The sequence below is a fragment of the Arachis ipaensis genome, chromosome B1 (assembly GCF_059453495.1).
Source record: "Arachis ipaensis isolate K30076 ecotype BB chromosome B1, ASM5945349v1, whole genome shotgun sequence".
In the NCBI taxonomy this organism is placed as follows: domain Eukaryota; kingdom Viridiplantae; phylum Streptophyta; class Magnoliopsida; order Fabales; family Fabaceae; genus Arachis; species Arachis ipaensis.
In genome coordinates this window covers 17,626,531-17,645,521 of record NC_142436.1, presented here as the reverse complement: position 1 = coordinate 17,645,521, position 18,991 = coordinate 17,626,531, and the positions used below count along the sequence as shown (strand labels likewise).

At 34.7% G+C, this 18,991-nt stretch overlaps 1 protein-coding gene across 2 annotated transcripts; it reads left to right on the top strand.

Moving 5' to 3' along the window:
• Positions 1–209: 209 nt before the first annotated feature.
• Positions 210–5,765, top strand: LOC107626526 (uncharacterized). Of its 2 annotated transcripts, none has more exons than XM_088501161.1 (10): positions 210–475; positions 774–884; positions 999–1,115; positions 1,808–2,326; positions 2,819–3,158; positions 3,317–3,416; positions 3,550–3,609; positions 4,258–4,341; positions 4,448–4,564; positions 5,287–5,765. In XM_088501161.1, the coding sequence occupies exons 6-10, from the start codon at positions 3,408–3,410 to the stop codon at positions 5,587–5,589; spliced, it is 573 nt and encodes a 190-aa protein (XP_088357287.1). In that variant the 5' UTR covers positions 210–475; positions 774–884; positions 999–1,115; positions 1,808–2,326; positions 2,819–3,158; positions 3,317–3,407; the 3' UTR covers positions 5,590–5,765. The 2 variants fall into 2 exon arrangements, with proteins under 2 accessions (XP_088357287.1, XP_088357288.1); XM_088501162.1 differs by having other exon boundaries at positions 2,819–3,142; positions 3,279–3,416; positions 5,287–5,748.
• The last annotated feature ends 13,226 nt before the right edge of the window (positions 5,766–18,991 follow it).

Here is an 18,991-nt window from a genome sequence, read left to right as displayed (position 1 = left end):
CGAGGCAAAGAAAGAAGCTTTGACAACTGCCTTGCCTTCGTCGTTTTCCTTCCTTCTTCTGCACCTTTCGTCTTTTCCTTCTGTCTTTCACTCTCTCCGAGACCTCTCGCTATTATAACAATATATATAATATTCAATTAAATAAATAAACAAACAAATTAGTAAAAGAAAAAAAAAACCTTTGGCTGCAGAAGCTGTCATTTTTATTTGTTTTGTGTTTCAGGTTCTTTCAATTTTCCCGCTCTGTATATAGAAAACCTTCGTTACTTCCCTTCCTATCCTTTCTTCTTCTCCTTCTTTCAATTTTTTGAACATGTTTTCTTCTTAAGCTATATAAACTGAAGCAGTGGTTTCAGATATTCCATTGTTACATATATTGTCTTTCTCGTTTTCCGGGAAAGTGGAGAAGTAAAATATGAATACCAGAGCACGCACCAGTCTTCACTCCATGAAAGCACCTTTAAATGCTTCCAAAGTAATTTCTTCTTCGTCTTCTAGATTCTTTATTTTCTATTTTTTTTCAAATGTTTCTGAATAGTTGAAAAGCAAAAGCTTGATATTCCAAAGCCTTAACTTAATCGCAAGAATGGAATTTTGATTTTGCTTAACTCAGAAAAAGTTGTGCACTTTTCACCCAAATCTGAAAAATTCGGTTCTTTAACTCCCCTCAAGAAACGAATAGTTCTGCTCTTTATTTTCTTTCTCCTTTTTATTTTTTATTTTCTAATTTTCTCGCTTATAGATTTGTTTATTTGTGAAATGTGTGAAAGCAGAACAAGATGGAAAATACTATTAGAGGGAGCAGCAGAACAATGGCTTCTCAGAAAGCCGCGAAAAATGTTCGTCGATCTAATCGAGAAAGGAAAATGGCTCTGATACAAGATGTATTTCAATCTTCCTCATCATATCATATACTATAATATAATCTTTGTTTTAATTTTTGTTCATTCTTTCATCTCAGTTCCATGAAAGAATGAATTGCTTTTCTCAATTTTCAGTTAGACAAGTTGAAGAGGAAGCTCCAGCATGAAGAGAATGTTCATAGAGCCCTAGAAAGAGCATTTACAAGACCATTGGGTGCATTACCTCGTCTTCCTCCTTATCTTCCTCCATATGTTAGTATCTCTATATCTTCATTGATCCAACTATTTCAGTTATTGAAATCGTTGTGTCCAAATCATACACGAGTTCATTTGTATTATCATCCTCCAGCTTAGTCCGTTTACCACTACACAAATTGAATTTCTAAAGGGACAGATATCATGAATTTTTTTATATAAAAGAGTTACATTTTGTTAGATATCTCGTTGCAGTTTAAACGAGTCATCTAACAGTCTCAATTCACTCTATAAATTGGTTAGTTCACTTTGCTCCCATTCAAACACACACACACACCCCAATTCTTCTTCTTCTTCTCACAAATGACGTATAGCTAATATGTGTTTGTAAGTGTGTATTCGAATGCAAACATTAGGCATGATCATATATGATGCATGTGAAAGTAATAGGACTGTTTATATGTGAAACTTAAAGACAATAGAGATTCAGTCATACATTGATTGAAGTGTTTCATACAATGAGATAATGCATCTGAATCATAGTGGAGTTTTATTATATTATGGTTATTCTATTTCCTCAGTTCCACAATGTTGTCACTTTGGAAATTTGATCATCTTAATGCATCTAGATATAAATTTGAGTTATGGACGGATCAAATTCTCAAAGTAACAGATGTTATGGAACAAAGGAAGTATCTTACATGATAGATGGTAAAGTAATTAGGACTCTTTTGTATGTGTTAATTTAGACATTAGAGCTTCTGGCTGAAGTAGCAGTGTTGGAGGAGGAGGTGGTTCGGCTCGAAGAACAGGTTGTGAATTTCAGACAAGGTTTATATCAAGAAGCTGTTTACATTTCCTCCAAGAGAAATGCAGAAAATATGAACGACTCTATTGAGCAAAACACAGCAAGAATCTCAAAACATCAAAGATCCAAGTCATTTTCGCAGAGCGAGTTTCATTCGATGACAATGGGAAGGCCTCAGCCTTCTCTTGCCAGAAGTGCTTCCAGCAGGAAGCTGTTTTCCTCTGACGTTGCGACCGATCACACAGGGAAGCTAGTCAATGGGAGGCAGTTTCACAGAAAACAAGAGTCATTTTCATCTATTCCAGAAGAGGGAAAAGGAAAAGAGAATAGATTGTTTAGTAACTTGGTTAAGGATAAGCAATCACCGGAAAAGAAAACTGCCAAAGTCAATATCCCTATGAAGAAATCTCCACTGAAACAAGAATCAGCTGAAAAGTGCATGGATCACTTCAAGTTACAGGTAAACTCCTTTGCTTTCTTTCCTTCTTCTTATATTTTTTTTATCCGTAACTCCATTCATTCCATCGCAAGTGTGATAGATAGTTTAGAACAGATGAGATAATAAACGTAATTGTCCAATATAATTATCAGTCTTTTAAAAAATGTGTTTATTCAGAAAGTTAAGCAGCATTCGTTAACTTTTTCATTTTTCCCTACTGATAAGGAAGAAATGGGGAAAGAGTATGTTGTGAGAGAGTTAACATAATCTAAGAATAGTTAATTAGCATAATTTCGTACAATCAATTTAAGCCATCTAAATTGGAGATGTTTTTAATCATTTTGTAATCCATATGCGTAATTAAAATTGGACAATGAGTGAGTATTCTTTATAAATGACTTCTCTAGGAATCATTTGTCTATAAGTTGTTTTGAACCTAAACAAGCTGATTTTCAAATGAATATTGTATATGATTTTCATGTTGCTTAGACAACTGCTTCTTTGGCTTGCCAGCTGGATTGGAGATTAGCAGATCAAGAAATGGCACAGAGTTCATCAACTTCGTCTTCAGATGATAAGGTGGTAGAAGTTGATAGCACCCCTAACAGAATTTCAGAGGATACTGTTAAGTGCTTGTGTAGCATATTTTTAATCGGAACATCCAATGACTTTTTGATGGAGCCGAGAACGCCACCATACTCTGACAGGGAAAGCAGCAAGGAAAAAGATCAGTTGTGTGATCCTTATGGTATCTGTTCGGAATCCAAAACAACAGATGTTGGTCCATACAAAAATTTTGTGAGGTTAAAGGCTCTGTTGATCTCAGCAGAACAACAAGTACCCATAGATTAAAGTAAGTAAAGTTGATGTTGCAAGTTACTATCTATCTATCTATCTATCTATCTATCTATCATTTCCTGATTATCCTGAATATGTATGCATAATTAAAACTAGACAGTTATTGCGACCGGAGTATCTATCTAATATTCTAATCTTTCCCTACATGATCAGGTCCCTGCTTGGGAGGCTTGCCTCTCTGAATTTGAAGGGTCTTTCTCATCAGGAAAAACTTGCATTCTGGATAAACATTTATAATTCCTGCATGCTCAATGTAAGTAGCCTTTCTTTTTTAAGTCCCTAATTTACTATCCCCATTATTGTGGTAAAGACTGTAGAGATGTCACCTTTGTTTGCTTGTCACAAATCCTCAGTACCGAAAATGCCTTTTGTTTTCAATATTGTAGGCATATTTAGAGCATGGAATACCTGAGAGTCCTGAAATGGTTGTAGCACTAATGCAGAAGGTACAGTGATCTGGCTCAATCTTTTCTACACATATTTATTCTTGTGGAAGGAAAGCTATATTCTCATTCTTGACTACAAGTATAGAAACAAAATAGTTTCTCAGGATTTAATTTAAAAGTTACAAATTCGTTTCTCACCGAATAAATTCATATCGCTGGTTCTTTATCAGAAAAATTCATCTCATCATAAAAATCTTAGACATACTAATCTGTCACCATTTTGAATGGAGAGAGACAAATTCACTTATTTTAAATCCTGATAAATGGCAGAATAAACTCCATCTTATTTGCATTTCATTTGATTGGAACGAACTACTGGTTTGATCAACCATGCTAAGAGTCAACCACTATTTTGATCTTAAAAAGATTAGTCCATAGACAAAATAGTCGTTGTAAGTTTGATATCTATATGGTGATACCCAAGATTGGCTCTTTTACATGAAGCAGTTAGATGATTTGATATGTTTATAATATAATAGTTCTTAACTATCAACTTTACATAAAGAAGTGCATATGAGTTTTCACTATTTTGAGGACAAAAACGATGATTTACTTAGGAGTTAGGACTAAAATGAAATGTTATAATTTTTCTTGTGGTTCCGGTTAAAATGAAAGAATATTCATAACACATGGAAATGCTTATGCCAGGCAACAATAACAGTGGGAGGCCAGTTGCTCAATGCAATTACAATAGAACACTTCATATTGAGATTGCCATATCACCTGAAGTTTGTAAGTGCAATAATCTAATATCTTCTCTTCTGCTTTTTGATGTGATATATAAAGGACAATGCTATAGAAATTAAATCCGTAACTTTCTCACCTTGGCTTGTTACAGACATGCCCCAAAGCGGGAAAAAACGATGAGGTAAAAGCACGAAGCATATTCGGCCTGGAATGGTGTGAGCCATTAGTGACATTTGCACTATCCTGTGGAAGCTGGTCTTCACCTGCGGTATGCTCTCTTATCATTTATCATTATTCTTTCTTAAATCAAGTTAGGATGAAAGTTTAAAGTTGAAAATTATCCGAATGACTGTGAGAACAAGCTATTTGGATTTTGGACAACCAAATTCAAGTAGGGGCATGCAAGATCCGTCCTCATTCAAAATATATTTTGTTAGATTTGGATTTTCTTATTATTTTTATCCATGTTTTTTAATGTCAAATTTGGGTTATGTGTCGGGTCAACCCAACCCTAACCAAAGTCATATTATATAACTAAAATATATATTTTATAATAAAATTAATGATAAAATATTATATATTATTATACTTTAATTGATATTTTTTATATTATATAATATTATGTTATCTTTAAATGATTTATATATAATATTTATTAAATTTAATCTCTAAAGATTATATTTTATTAATTTGCTGTATAAAATTTATAAAATTATATATACTTCACATTAATTCGGTATATTTCGAATTGTTTAGAGTCGGATTTGACTTTTAAAAATAGTGAAGTATTCGGGTCGGATTTGAATCCAACAAAATGCACCCTCTATTTTCAAGAGCAATTCTGATTTCTGACATGGTCTCACCTTTTCTCGCTCACTAAACTAAATATATATTATTCTATATATCAATAATAGAAAAAAAAAAAAACTGTTTAAAACATATGTTAATGTGTGTTAAACCGCTAGTGATAATACAAATTTATTCCTTCAGGTGAGGGTTTACACAGCATCAAAAGTTGATGAAGAGTTAGAAGCAGCAAAGAGAGAGTATTTACAGGCGGCAGTTGGCATCACAAAGGGGAACAAGTTGATAATTCCAAAGTTGCTTGACTGGTATTCCCTTGACTTTGCAAAAGACTTGGATTCCCTATTGGATTGGGTCTGCCTCCAACTGCCTCATGAAACAAGGAAACAAGCAGTTGAATGCCTCCAAAGAAAGGGTACAGAGTCTCTCTCACACCTAGTACAAATCATGCCCTATGATTTCAGTTTCAGGTTAATTTTGCATCAGTAACTAAGATTCTGCTCGGTAGTTGGAACATGAGACACAAATAGAGATACAATAATGTTATGTGCAAATAAAAAAGTAACCATAGTATTTTTGTGTATAAGTATATATTATTTAACTTATTTTTAATATGTATTTTTTATTTTAATATATATTTTATATGAATAGCTAATTTTTTTATATACACGATAGTCGTTAAAAATGTGTTTGAAGTTAAAAACAGGTACAACACTGCCAATTTTGTCGTTCTAAGTGGAGGCGGAAAGAAAGGAGACAAATTTTCTGTCACTCTGTATGCGTTGTGTCCTATCATCCTTATTAGTCTGCACAGTTTTTTTAGACTACTTGTGGTGGGAGTTTTTTGGTAAATTCGATAGTTCACAGGGAAAGTACATAATGCAAAGGCTTGTAATGATTTCATTTGGGAGACTGGGACTTTTAGCCTTTAGGGGTTCTGTTCTTGGTTTTAGGAAGCTATACGTTGAGATGCAGGTTTCTTAAGACGTTCATTTGGCCATAAAATCCTTCTGGAAACTAATAATAATATCAAATATTGCCCCTAACCACGTTGCATAAAAAAATGCAGCTGCAACTATCTCTTTAAAAGGAAATGGTCAACTTTATGTAGCTTGCTAAATTATAAGTTTTGATGGATAATAAAACAATCAATTTCGAATTTTATTCAACCCTAATTTAGGTGCTCAAGTGCTTACAGATAAATTGAAATGTTTATTGCATTAACGCTAAATGGAGCTTTTTGAAAAAATAATGTCTAAACCACACTACATATCATTTGAAAATTACTCAAAACATAGTAGTATTGTATGAGAAATTACCATTGTTTATGAAACAATTAAATTATTATTTATGATACTTATTTATTTTTTTATACTGTTTAGTTTTTATTTTAATCTTTTTTCGTAATTTATTTTGAAATTTAATTGTTACCATCAAAACTTAGTTTAACAAAATTCCTATCAAGAAGCGAATTATCATAGATTAAATATCTTTATTGTGCTAGAAAAAAAAAGTAAATGTAAGATATTTTTTAATTTACTGATTTTTGTTTTCTCCCAGTCCTTTCCACAAAAAAGGAATTTAATTAATAGATAGCTAACAATGACACAAAGAGAACAAAATTTTCACTACTGAACCTATACATTTCGTCAAAGATGGTATCATTTTTTGAGAAATGCTTTTAATTTTTGAGAAGTTAATTCAATATGTTTAGAAAAGTAGAAAGATATGACTTTTCTCCATTTCAAAAGTTATTTCTATTTCTGTTAGAAATATTAGCTTTTTACTTTTTACTATTATTTTCACACAATGTTTTATCTGCTAGAAGTATTAGCCTTCTACCACTATTTTCATGCAATGTTTCATTTGTTAGAAGTACTGATTCTCCACCGTTATTTTCACATAATATTCCATCTAAACCACCGGCTATATATGTCCTTTCTAGATTTTTTTTTATTATTCTACCATTCTATTTTTATTATTAAATTTGTATTTAACATTTGTTTGGTATGGAATCCCAGTTTTAATTCTATTTTGTCGCATGTGGTTTTATTTTTATATAGCTTGCTATTTTTTTATAATTGTTACTGCAAGTTCTTGACTCCAATAAAGGAGGAAGGAGTTTTAGGGGAGAACCGAATGTTGAAAGAGTTAGAAAAATGAAACTAATAAGAGAGCAAATAAAGAATTAATTGTCTAATCGATTATAATCCTAATAATTAGATTATGTAAAATTAACATTTAATATTGAAAGGTATTTGTTATTATCGTTATTTTAATATCCATTCTCTTGTGTAAAAAAAAAAAGTTATTTTTTTGAGTCATTTATCTAAACACTATAATTTTAAAGTAAGTATTTCTATAACTAAAATCTAAACACAAAATAATTTATTTATAAGCTGCTATTAATAAAAAAATTTATATTTTAAATTTTTATAAAAAAAAAATTATTTAAATTATTTATCTAAATCGGACCAATATCTTAACAAGTAGCAACTTTGTTTTTTCCTAATAACTTATTGGGTTATTTATTCGGTTGCAATGCTTGATGCAGAATACAGAAGTATCAGGTAATGAATTAAATTATAAATTAAATGACTAAGTATAAAATAGAGAAGATCAAATTAGGGTCCTATTTATTTTAGATTTTGATGAATAAAAAGAGAAAACAGTCTTTCCAAGAATGAAGAAGAAAATATCATAATATAGAATACAAATTATTGTTTTTACAGTGATAAGAGAGGCTTTTTTTATTTAAATAAAATAAAAAAAACAATAAATTTTCTAAATGAAATTTTAAAATGTGAATGTCTTAAATTTATTAATATATAAATCGTGTTAGGGTATTATGTGTTAGATAATATGTTAATCACCACATTCTAGTACGATTTATACATGAAACTCCTTCAACAATAACACATAAATCGTGGCAGGACAATGTGCTTTGCAAATTGAACATAACTCATGCCAGGATAGCATGAGTTATGTGTTTTTAGCCTAACTCACCCTAGGATAGCACGATTTATGTGAAAATCCCTATACCACAACACCCTAACACGATTTATGTGCAAAATTCTACCTCACAACACCCTAGCACGATTTACGTGCTACTACCTATTCTCAATACCTTAGCACGAGTTATGAATACAAAGAACTCCTGAATTCCTTCCCACAAGTTATGTTACAAAGAGTTACTCCATTGACGGTGAGGAAGCTCTTGGAGAGGAGGAGAGTTAGGAAAGAAGGCGGTCAACGACAGAGGAGGAAGAAGAAGCCCCTAGGTCAACGGCGGTGCCACGACCAACAGGGTTGTGGAGGACGGTGACGACATCTTCCAACAGTGGCGGTTGAAGTGTCTGTAGGTGGCATAGGGGGGAAGTGCACGGTGGGGCCATAATAGTTTTTGTTAAGCATGGCGAGGAACGAAGGAGACATGTACCGATTAAACGGAATTGTACACATTGTGAGATTTATCAACAAAGAGGTCAGTTGTCAAACTTGTTTACAATCTATATAGTTGATGACAGTAACATATGGAGTTATCTTAATATAATCTATATAGTTTGTAATTTAGATATTTGCTAGTATTTTAGGGTTAAAATGCTTAGGAATATTGTGGTTAGGGTTACAATGCTTATGAATATAGTGATTGTTGTGGGGTTTAGGGGTGGATTTCACTATTAATATATGGTTTTGTTATTATGATGCATTGTTGAGTTGGGACTGTATATTGTTGTTTTATCAGCCAACCCAATGTGTAAAGAGCATTCGTCGACAACAGAAGATGATATTATATGATCGCATAATGCCGTACCTAGATAGTGTCGGATTACTACATGTTGCAAGGCTGAATGATTATTGGTTTAAGCTTGATGAGCCACTGATTAGTGCATTTATGGAGCGATAGCGTCTCGAAACTCACACGTTTTATATGCCAGTTAGGGAGTGCACGGTCACTTTACAGGATGTCGCATATCAATTCGACCTCCCTATTGATGGATTTTCAGTTAGTGGATGTCTCAGTGACTTTGAGCAGTCGATGGAGGGGAGAAAGTCTGCATGGAAGTGGTTTGAAGAGTTGTTTGGTGAGCTTCCACCTGACGATTGTGTTGATGACTTCATCGTGTTGTATGCCTGGTTCTAGAACAAGTTCAGAGTTATGCTAGTTGATACACCAGAGGCCACGGTACAGGTTTATGGACGTGGTTACATCATGATGTTGTCCATGATGCTTTTTGGCGACAAGTCTGGAGCCATAGTTCACTTACGGTGGCTCCCCTATGTTGCTGACCTCGACGGACTTGGCAAGTGTAGCTGGGGTTCGGCCACATTGTCGTGGTTTTATAGGTGTTTCTGCCGAGTTGCTAATCGGAATGTTAAGAACCTAGTTAGGCCACTAGCGTTGCTGCTATCTTGGATATTTTGGAGGTTCCCCACATTCAGGCTTAGAGGGTTCGACAACATTCTATGGCCGCTTGCGGCGAGGTGAGTATGTTTCATGAATGTGGTTTATAGTGCACAAGTTTGATTTATTTGTTTCCTAAATTTAATGCTTATCATTATGTATCTCCCAGGTGGGGTAGGTACTTGCCATCATCAGACGAGAAGGGTTCTCGGGTCATCGCTACCAGACATAGACTAGACAGATTGTGAGTAGATGATGTAAGTCAAACCTTCCGTGAATTGCTTTCAATTATACTGGTTCGTTGTTATGTTTATGTCATAATACCTGAATGTGGCTTTTAGACATGTTGTAGTTTATTTGTATGCCGTATAGCGATTTTGAGGTTATCCAAGTAGTCCATCCTAACATCCTTAGGCCAGAGCATACGATATTATGGAAGTCGACTACTGCGTAGATTTACTTTTCATCAATTGAGTGGCATCAGGTTGACAATGTAACACCCTTACTATCAGAATGTCACGCTTTTGGGTGCGCCACTTTGCTAACGGGGGTATTACGACGACTTTCATATATTAAATAATAAGGTATGATCCTTTAGGCGTAAATCTATCGATGGTTTTACTAAAAACTTAAAACTTTTTCAACAAGAACAAACAACACATATTCACATACTTAATATTAATAATACATTATAGTATTACATACAAAAACAATTACAAAACCTACCTATCTGAATAAAAATCTAACTAACAAGGCGATGGAAAAATAAATTCTAACAACTCGACTTGTAAACATAATCTTCTATGCTCCTATAGCTCTGCATTAAACCTTCGCACCTGTAGCTGAAAGAGGTGAAAATAAGGGGTAATAATTGGGGAGTTCTTAGTAGGGTCAGGGTGTATAGTTATGTTCATTTTATTACCATAGCCAACAACAACGAGCAATAGAATACATTTAGAATTAACAAATAAAGAACACAGAAATCAAACAATCATGTAGCACACCCACAATCACAGGAATTACACTCACGAACAAATATGCGCAAACAAGTATGATGCATGTTTGTCCTATGGCTAATGAGCTCATTTGTCAGTTATATAGCAAAACCCGACATGTCCGATAGCTAATCCTGACACTGTCTCTCTATTGTGCATTAAGGGAATACGTGCCCTGTCACCATTAGAGGGATTATGTGTCCTGTCGCCATTAGAGAGAATAGGGCCCTGTCACCCTTACAACCAGAGAGAAAATGCAGGCATACTCATCATCAATCATCCTAATTTATCATATTCATTCAATTTCATAATTGAAACTCATTTTTTATTATTCTTCTTCTTCATCTCTTTTCCAGAGCAAATGGACAATGCCACTGCATCTTACCCGGTAATTCAAATATTAAATCTCCTCTTTGTGACATTGTCCAAAAACCTTCAAAACCATTTCACTTAAAACCAATTCTTCTTTCCAAACTCAATTCTTCTTTCAAAAGATAAAAGAATAATCATTTATTAGTTAAATTCCTTGACAAGGCTTCTAGACTTTTAGGGGAGCGACAATCAATCTCATTTCAAAACCAAATCATTTAAACTCAAACATAATTCATTCTTTTCTTAAATAAATCAGAATCAAATAAAATAATTCTTCAATCCAAATTAACCAAAATAAAACTTCTCAAAATTCTTCTAAAAATTTTGGTAGCACCTCCCCTAAAATTCGGACCTTGCCACCCTTCTTGGGTCCCATCCAAATAATTTCCAACAGCAAAATCATTTACAAAATCGAACCAATCCTAATATTAAATCTCTTTCAAAATCAAACTAACTCAAAATCCAACTGCTTCCAAAATCAAATTATTTTCTTTAATAATTCAAAATAAGCTAATATAATTCTTAAAGTTTTTGAAAATTCATTTTAACCCCTAAATTTTTTAGAAATTATACTTTAATCACTAAACTTCTAAAAATTCTATTTTAACTCACAAACTTTCTTTTATTTAAGTTCTAGTTTCAAAACTCTTTCTTAATTATATTTTGGCCACAAAATAGTCAAAACATAAGGGTTTTGTGTTTTTTAAAGAACCAAATCAAACTCATCAAAAGTTCATCAAAATTACTTGATTTTTAACTAGTTTATCAATAGTTTCGGTAACTGATTTTTCACAGCTTTTAATTTAATCTTGCGGCCATCAAACCTCATCAAATTTATCTCGAAATACCACATCACAACAGCCGCAAAATAATGAAAACACCCATTTGGCTGTTCAAACATAGCCGAACCAAAATCTCAAGCAAACAACAATAATTTAACAAAAATTTAACATAAACTTAATCAAATTCAAACAATAATCAATCAAACCAACATTCACGTATCAAATTCACAATTAATTATTATAAAATTACCAAACCTACCTCCGTACGAAATCACAACAACAAAAATTCTAGAGAAACCTTTTGATCGAGCTGCTGAAGAAGAAAACCTCAGAATCGACTACTCCACCTCCAGGGCTCCCTCAGCCGAACTTTGCATGTAGGGACAGCAGCTCCACAATCAATAGCTCCCGAATAAAAATGACGTCAATGTTAAGAGGAGGAAGATACGAACACTTTGATTGGATTATATTTTTTATTGGAGTTACAAAACTCAAGAAATCGAACGCCGAAGGTCAAGGTTCCATGGTTTCCTTTCTCTTCTCTCTCACGACCTTTCTTTCTTTTTTCTTTCCTAATGAATCCACTGAAGATGACGATGATTAATGAGAATTTAGCATGCTTAAAGTTTGGATGATATGTGGGGGTACGTGTCACTCATTTAAGCTGCTGAGTCAGCGATTCAAGTTATAAATATCCTAAATAGATAATTATGAAAACTGGATATATTAAAACACAAGTAATATATATATATATATATGAGTTACTAATATAAATGACATCAGTAACATAATGATAAAAGATATACGATGAAGCATTAGCAAAACTAAGTTCATCGAAGAGTACCGATATTTACTCATATCGGTGAATTTTGAGCTCGATAATAATATTATTAACTAAAATCCATTTTTAAATTAAAAATTTCATCTACTCAAATTAAAATATATATAATTTTCATTACTTATAAAATTACTAGAATTATAGTTTTAATTATGTAAAATATTTCATCATAAAAAAAAATATATATAGAATATGAATTTAATTAAATTCAAATAGTTATAAAATTAATTTAATTATTTATAATAAAATAATATCTAAAAATAAGGAACTCCAATTTATAAAATAAATGATAACTTATTCATATTTAGATTTTAAAAAATATAGGTCGTTACAGACAGAGTTCTATCTCAGCTTGGTGGAATGAAACACATCCCTGAGCTAGCCATCAACATTGACTTCCTATTGTCAAAGGATGGACGAAGATCCACCTGATGGTTTCCTGAGGTATTTGCCACATGGCATGAATATTGGGACTGGAGGCATTAGAGTGTGCTCACATACCAGTTGGTACCAGATCCTGTCGATGCAATTCTTCCTCCTGTCGGTGCAATCTCATCCACAACAAACTCAGAGTTTTCTCTGTTATATAGCTTAATCCGTATGTTTCTAGAGGCCTGTAGATTCTTCTCAATTGCCCTCACAAGTGTTTGGAAAAATTCTTACCTTGCCTTGAGCTGCGACTCTGCTTCCTTCCCTTTCCTAACAAAGAGCTAAGCCAAACGCCCATATGTTGACTTGACAAGTGAACCCACAGGTAGGTTACGTGTACACTTTAGGACGTCATTGATACACTCAGAAATATTAGCTGTCATATGGCCGTATCGGCGGCCGCCATCCCGATATTGGATCCACAACTCTAAACCGATCCGGTTACACCAATCAACTATCCCCGGGTCTTCTCTTTCAAGATATCTATGTAATATTGATGCTCCTGTTTAGACTTTGCGTATGCTGCATTGACAAGAATCTTTTGTGCATCCTTAGATTTGAAGTTAAACGCAAAATTAGTAGCTATGTGTCATGCAATTTGCACGATATGCGGTCGGTGGGAGCCACCCACTATCTGCGGCAACCAACGCAGCTTTGATTGTGTTGTGGCAATCAGAGATAACTAGAATGCCGGGCTGCAAAGTCACGTGCTTATGAAGGTGACTCAAGAAAAACTTCCACAAATCTGTGTTCTCACCCTCTACTAACTCGACCTCATGAAAGCTTGGAATCAAGCAGGGACACTGTTCATACCCTGACCCATAAATAAAGCCAAACCCAAAAAAGGATAAAAGGCCCATCCAAATAGGATGACCTCTCCATCTTACCTGACCTCTTAAAGAGGTCGGACGTGACAAGAAAGGTTCAGTTTTACTTAAATAAGTAACAACCTCCCCTAAATCTCTCCTACTATCTCTATCTCCACCAAAAGATAAGATCCCAATAAACTCCCAAGTTCCAAGATAAAGGGAATGGTTATCCACCAATAAAGGTATAACTACTTAAAAATGTGGTTATCTATTCTACTATAAATAAACTGATACCCCTCAGGTATATTCCCGTTCTACTATACTAAAAATCTGCCTAAAGCCATTGCAAGCTTAAGCATCGGAGTCTCTTGCAGGTACCACCCCCACCTCCTCATGAGGAACTTGGATGGCGGCACCACGGTACTAGAACAAGTTGGACGTTGCTTAAAAAGGAATTTGGACCTCACATTCAGGTCCAAATCATCGGTTTAGATAACACTCGGAACAAAAACTAATTTAATAAAAAGGGTAACAACTATTTAAAAAAATATTTAGGGCATAGCATTCCATTCCCAGGAAAAATTGGCCACTTGTGATTCATCTAATATATATATATATATATATATATATATATATATATATAGGGAAATTATAGCGTACAGAGGTTATTGTATATAGAGTTGAAGAGATTTCGTTTTATTAAAGATTGTGGTGACAAGTGGCATGATGATCTTTGTAGGGGAGCAGCTCGGCAGAGGTGTCAGAGTCATTGTCTAGGTTGGACGTTGTTGGAGCCGCGCTAAGCAGTAAGAGTGAGGAAAGCTCATAATGGGCTTTGGCGGTGGACCCCGTAACCGTTATTCTATATGCATTGGAGCAAACATTTTGGACCAAGCGTGTATGTGCTATGGGCTGTTAGTGGGTTTAAGGAATTAGAGTGTTAAGGTGGTTAGAATAGGAGGAACAAAACATAGTTTTAAGGAACAGATGAGCCTGCCGACAAATAAAAATATTTGAGTTAAATAAAAATTAAAAGTATTTAGAAATAAGTATACAAATTTTGTGATTAATTTGACTTTTGGAACGAAATACCAAAAAAAAAAACTTTGAGAACGTAAAAAAAGTTATGAATTGAATTAAGTAAGATATTTAAAAATTGATGTATAATAAAATCAAGATAGATATATACAAACGTTCAGTACAAATGAATGGGTTATAAACAGAATTTCTTTTTTTTTTTTATCTTGTCTGCAGTATTTAGACATATATATTCAAATTATCTTCTTATATTTTTGTGCAAAACCCTTAAAGGAAAAGCATATATAAGTCGCAATTTGCTTTAGTACTCTAGGACAGGAGACTGTCATGTGTTTCTACATTAGGGTGTTATTATATAAGTTTCAAGCTTGTCGTGTGCCCATTAATTGGATTATAATGTTATATTCTAATTTGCATCACTTGAAATTTTGCTATTATGGTATTATACTATAAGGATGACATTAGTTTTTGTAATCTGATGCGAATCTTCTTACTTTTTTGTTTGTCGTTTGAATACCTTCCGTAAAAAATGGTTACTTATAGTGAAACACTGCTTAAAGAGAGATAGAAAATTGTGATACGGATTGTTCTAGTTTGCTTTTGTAATCCTGTTTCGATATTACATCATTTGAATAGGTTAATAGTTGCATTTCAAGGTGGTTAGTTTAAAAAGGCGTTGTCTTTCTCCTTTTCTCTAGCTCTCTCTTCCTCTCTCCATGTCTCTCTCCCTCTGTTTATGAAATGTCGATATCGGTAGCGCTCGCTGTCTCTCCTTCACTCATCTCTTGTTGCCTTTGTCTGTCTCTGTATCTGTCTCTCCGTTATTGTTTGTCTGTCTCCGTCTGTCACCCTGTATGTATGACTCACTCTCCATCCCTTCTTACCCTGTATGTATGTCACTACCGGTGGTGACGGCACCCTTTAGCTGACGAGAAAAGTTCGACGATGGCGAAGGCGGTGGCTGCTGTTGGTGGTGGCTGAGAGAGAGGGGGTAGTGGGTTAGGGTTTTTGTGTGAAGGAGGGGAACAAAGAAGGCATGCTTTCAGGTGACACCGTTTCAATCTGTTATATGTTGGATTTTATTTTTTAATTAAAATTTTGAAAACCGGTAAAAAACCATCTGGTTCACCGGTTTATTGCCGGTTCGACGAGTTTTTGCGTCGGTTTTGCTAGGCGGTTTCCATGTCAACCGGATTGGCTAGGGAACTGGTTTCCAATTAGGAAATTAGGGCTGCACACTGTGAATTGGCCAGGGTTCCCTTCGGTTCAGCTAGTCAACCCCGGCCCTGTTCAGTGGTATCTGAACGGGTTCCTATTTCGCCTTGTCCTTTGGATATGCGCGGTACGGTTTGGCTCGGCTTTGATCCAAATGCTACTCTCATCCGAATAATTAATTCGCTTGCGGTGCGGGTTGAATTGGGTGCTTCTTTAAAAAAATTTACTCCAACGCGATCCTATTTCAACCACTTTCTATTGGATTTGATTTGCGGTTTTGTAGACTAAAGAACTAAATACATATAACAAGTCTCAACATTAAATTTTAAACAACTCAAAATAACGTCACAAGTCTCCACAGTATCTTAAAAACCAACACTAACACAACGATAGAAGTAACATTATGTGTTCCAAGGAATAACTAAATAAATCTCATTCTTAACATAAAATAATTGTGTTATAATAAGAACACATAAATATTTAAAAATTATATACCGAATTTAATACATTATATGTAAATATAGTAATAAAATAACAATATCATAACAAAATTGTGTGGTTCGAATTGGTTGTTTCGGTTTTCAGACATAGACCATGCAGCACTCAAAAAAATAAATCTCAATCAAATCCAAATTAATGCTGTTATAATCGGTTTTATTTTCGAGTTCAATTAGCTAAGCGATTTACTTTGGATCCGATTCCATTTAAACCCCCTAATTATACCTACATAAACCGAACTGCAAAAACCAATGGTTCCTTTTGGGCTGCCCCAGTTTCCCTAACCATGCTGGAAAGTGGAAACAATACATCCCTTTCCTCACACTAACACATCCTTTTTTGGGGGAAAATTGGCCAAAAATATTTTTTCTGCTAAAGCCCACAGCCACAATGACCTACCTACCATTCTAGCCCTGTTTCAATAGCTCTCACGCACTAATGAATTGTATTGGCTAGGCTCACCTCATCTAAGCCTTTTAACATGTATACACACAGAGGGAAGACTCACGACTTACATTGTGTAGGATACAAAACTAGGTTTGATTACAAAAAACTAAATCTCTAGGATATATTAGTTTATAGTAATGACCGAATTAAGACTTTGGCAGATTGAATAAATAAAGAAATAAGATTAAGAAGATTATAAATTGAAATTATTTTATTTAATGAGTTCATTATAATATGATAATTGCGATAATTATTTTAGTATTTTAATGAGAGCCAGGTTGGAGGGTGCGGTGATGGCTCATCTTCCAAGACAAAGTTGCATGCTTAATTTGTATTTTCCTACTTAATTAGCCGGCAGTTTGCTATTAAGAAAGAAGTTTAATTTCATTCTTACACCAAAGGAAAAATCGGCTAGTATCCATTAAACTCAGCTGCATGCATGGTACAGAATAGTTGCACGTAACACTTCATATATATTGAAGCCAAGGTATACATATAGTATTGTTGTGCCCTAAAAAATATACACCACCGTTGTGTAGAATCATACATGTCTTTTTTATTGCACAAAAAATATAGCTTACCTCTAAAAATTGATGCACACAGAAATCTTTTTTTCCACGGGAAGCTACTTCAAAACCAGATTCAGTAAAAAGTTGATGAAACTAATAATTTTGTTTCTACATAGAATAGTTATGTACAAGCGTGGAAACAACAAAGGTTCACTAAGAAATTCGATGACACAGACGAATTAAAAATCGGAAATACAAGCCAATCTTAAACCATCAATTATAAGTGTCAAGTCTTTAAATACATATTATGCGATACTCGACTTTTGTAACAATATTACTTAAAAGCATTACTGTAATTAATAACAGAGGATATTGAGGTAGAAAACGCAAACCCAAAAGTGGATGTTTACTTGTGGTGATTTAATCCAGAGAAAACCACCAGTGGCTTCTTGTACTTGTTAGAACGATACGTAGAATCGAACGCCAACACATCACCAAATAGCTGATAATCCGACATCATCTCGCCATCTGCCCAAAATAGGCTGCCCAAGCGATTATCCGGGGTCTGTGTGTAGTGTGTCGTTGTCACCATGTCTGCATTTACCTTACCCTCCAAAGTAACCGATAGTGGCTGCTGCATCCCCATCACATATTCGCGCAACCCTTTGCCCGTGCACATAATTATACAAATCCTATTTTGTAAATCAAAGCATGCCATACCTACCAGATTGCCCAGCCATGTAAGCCATTATTTTAGAGGTTGCGATCCCAAACTGCTTGAAACTATCCACCTGTGCCTTGTGCCTTGTTAACGTCGCTCATCTTCCGGTGACTAGGAAAGAGATGTGTAAACATCACTGGGGCAAGCTCATGGTTGTGTTCGTCAACGATGGTTCTTAACTTCTACATGCTCTGTTGCATATCGTAGTAAATCTTCAATTTGGCCTTACAATCCGTTCGATTCTCCAGCCTCTCCTCCCTTACTCGCCCAGGACGGTCACAGTGTTTATGATGACTTGTACCTTGTCGATGGCAGAAAAAGTCTCTCCTTACCAAAACTCCATTAACACGACCTACATCTCCCTTCCGAACTCTGAAACCCCTGAATCTAGCAAAATCCTTGTAGACAACATAGGCATCCTCCTCTGTATCAAACTCTCTACCCAATAAGTCTTCTGCGACGACTTTCTGGCTCGGACTGCCGCCTTCTACATCATTTGCACCACCAGACCCCTTACCATCAACAACATCCCCTACACATTTCTCCCCCGCTTCGGGACCCCCTCGGGCCTCAAAGCCCTCCTCATCATCATATTCGCCATCACTCCCACAATAATGTCCCCAACTATCATCGGCATGGTTGTCAAACTCGCGAGTTAACTCGTAAACTCGTACGAGTTTACAAGTTTAAGTAGTGGAATCGAGTTGACTTGGACACAAACTCGTTTCTGGGTAGACTCGGCTAGACTCGGACAAAATCGCTCAAACTCGCGAGTTTGCTAGCGAGTCAGGGAGTTTGAATTCGGTGCCCATTTTCGCCAAAACGGCGTCGTT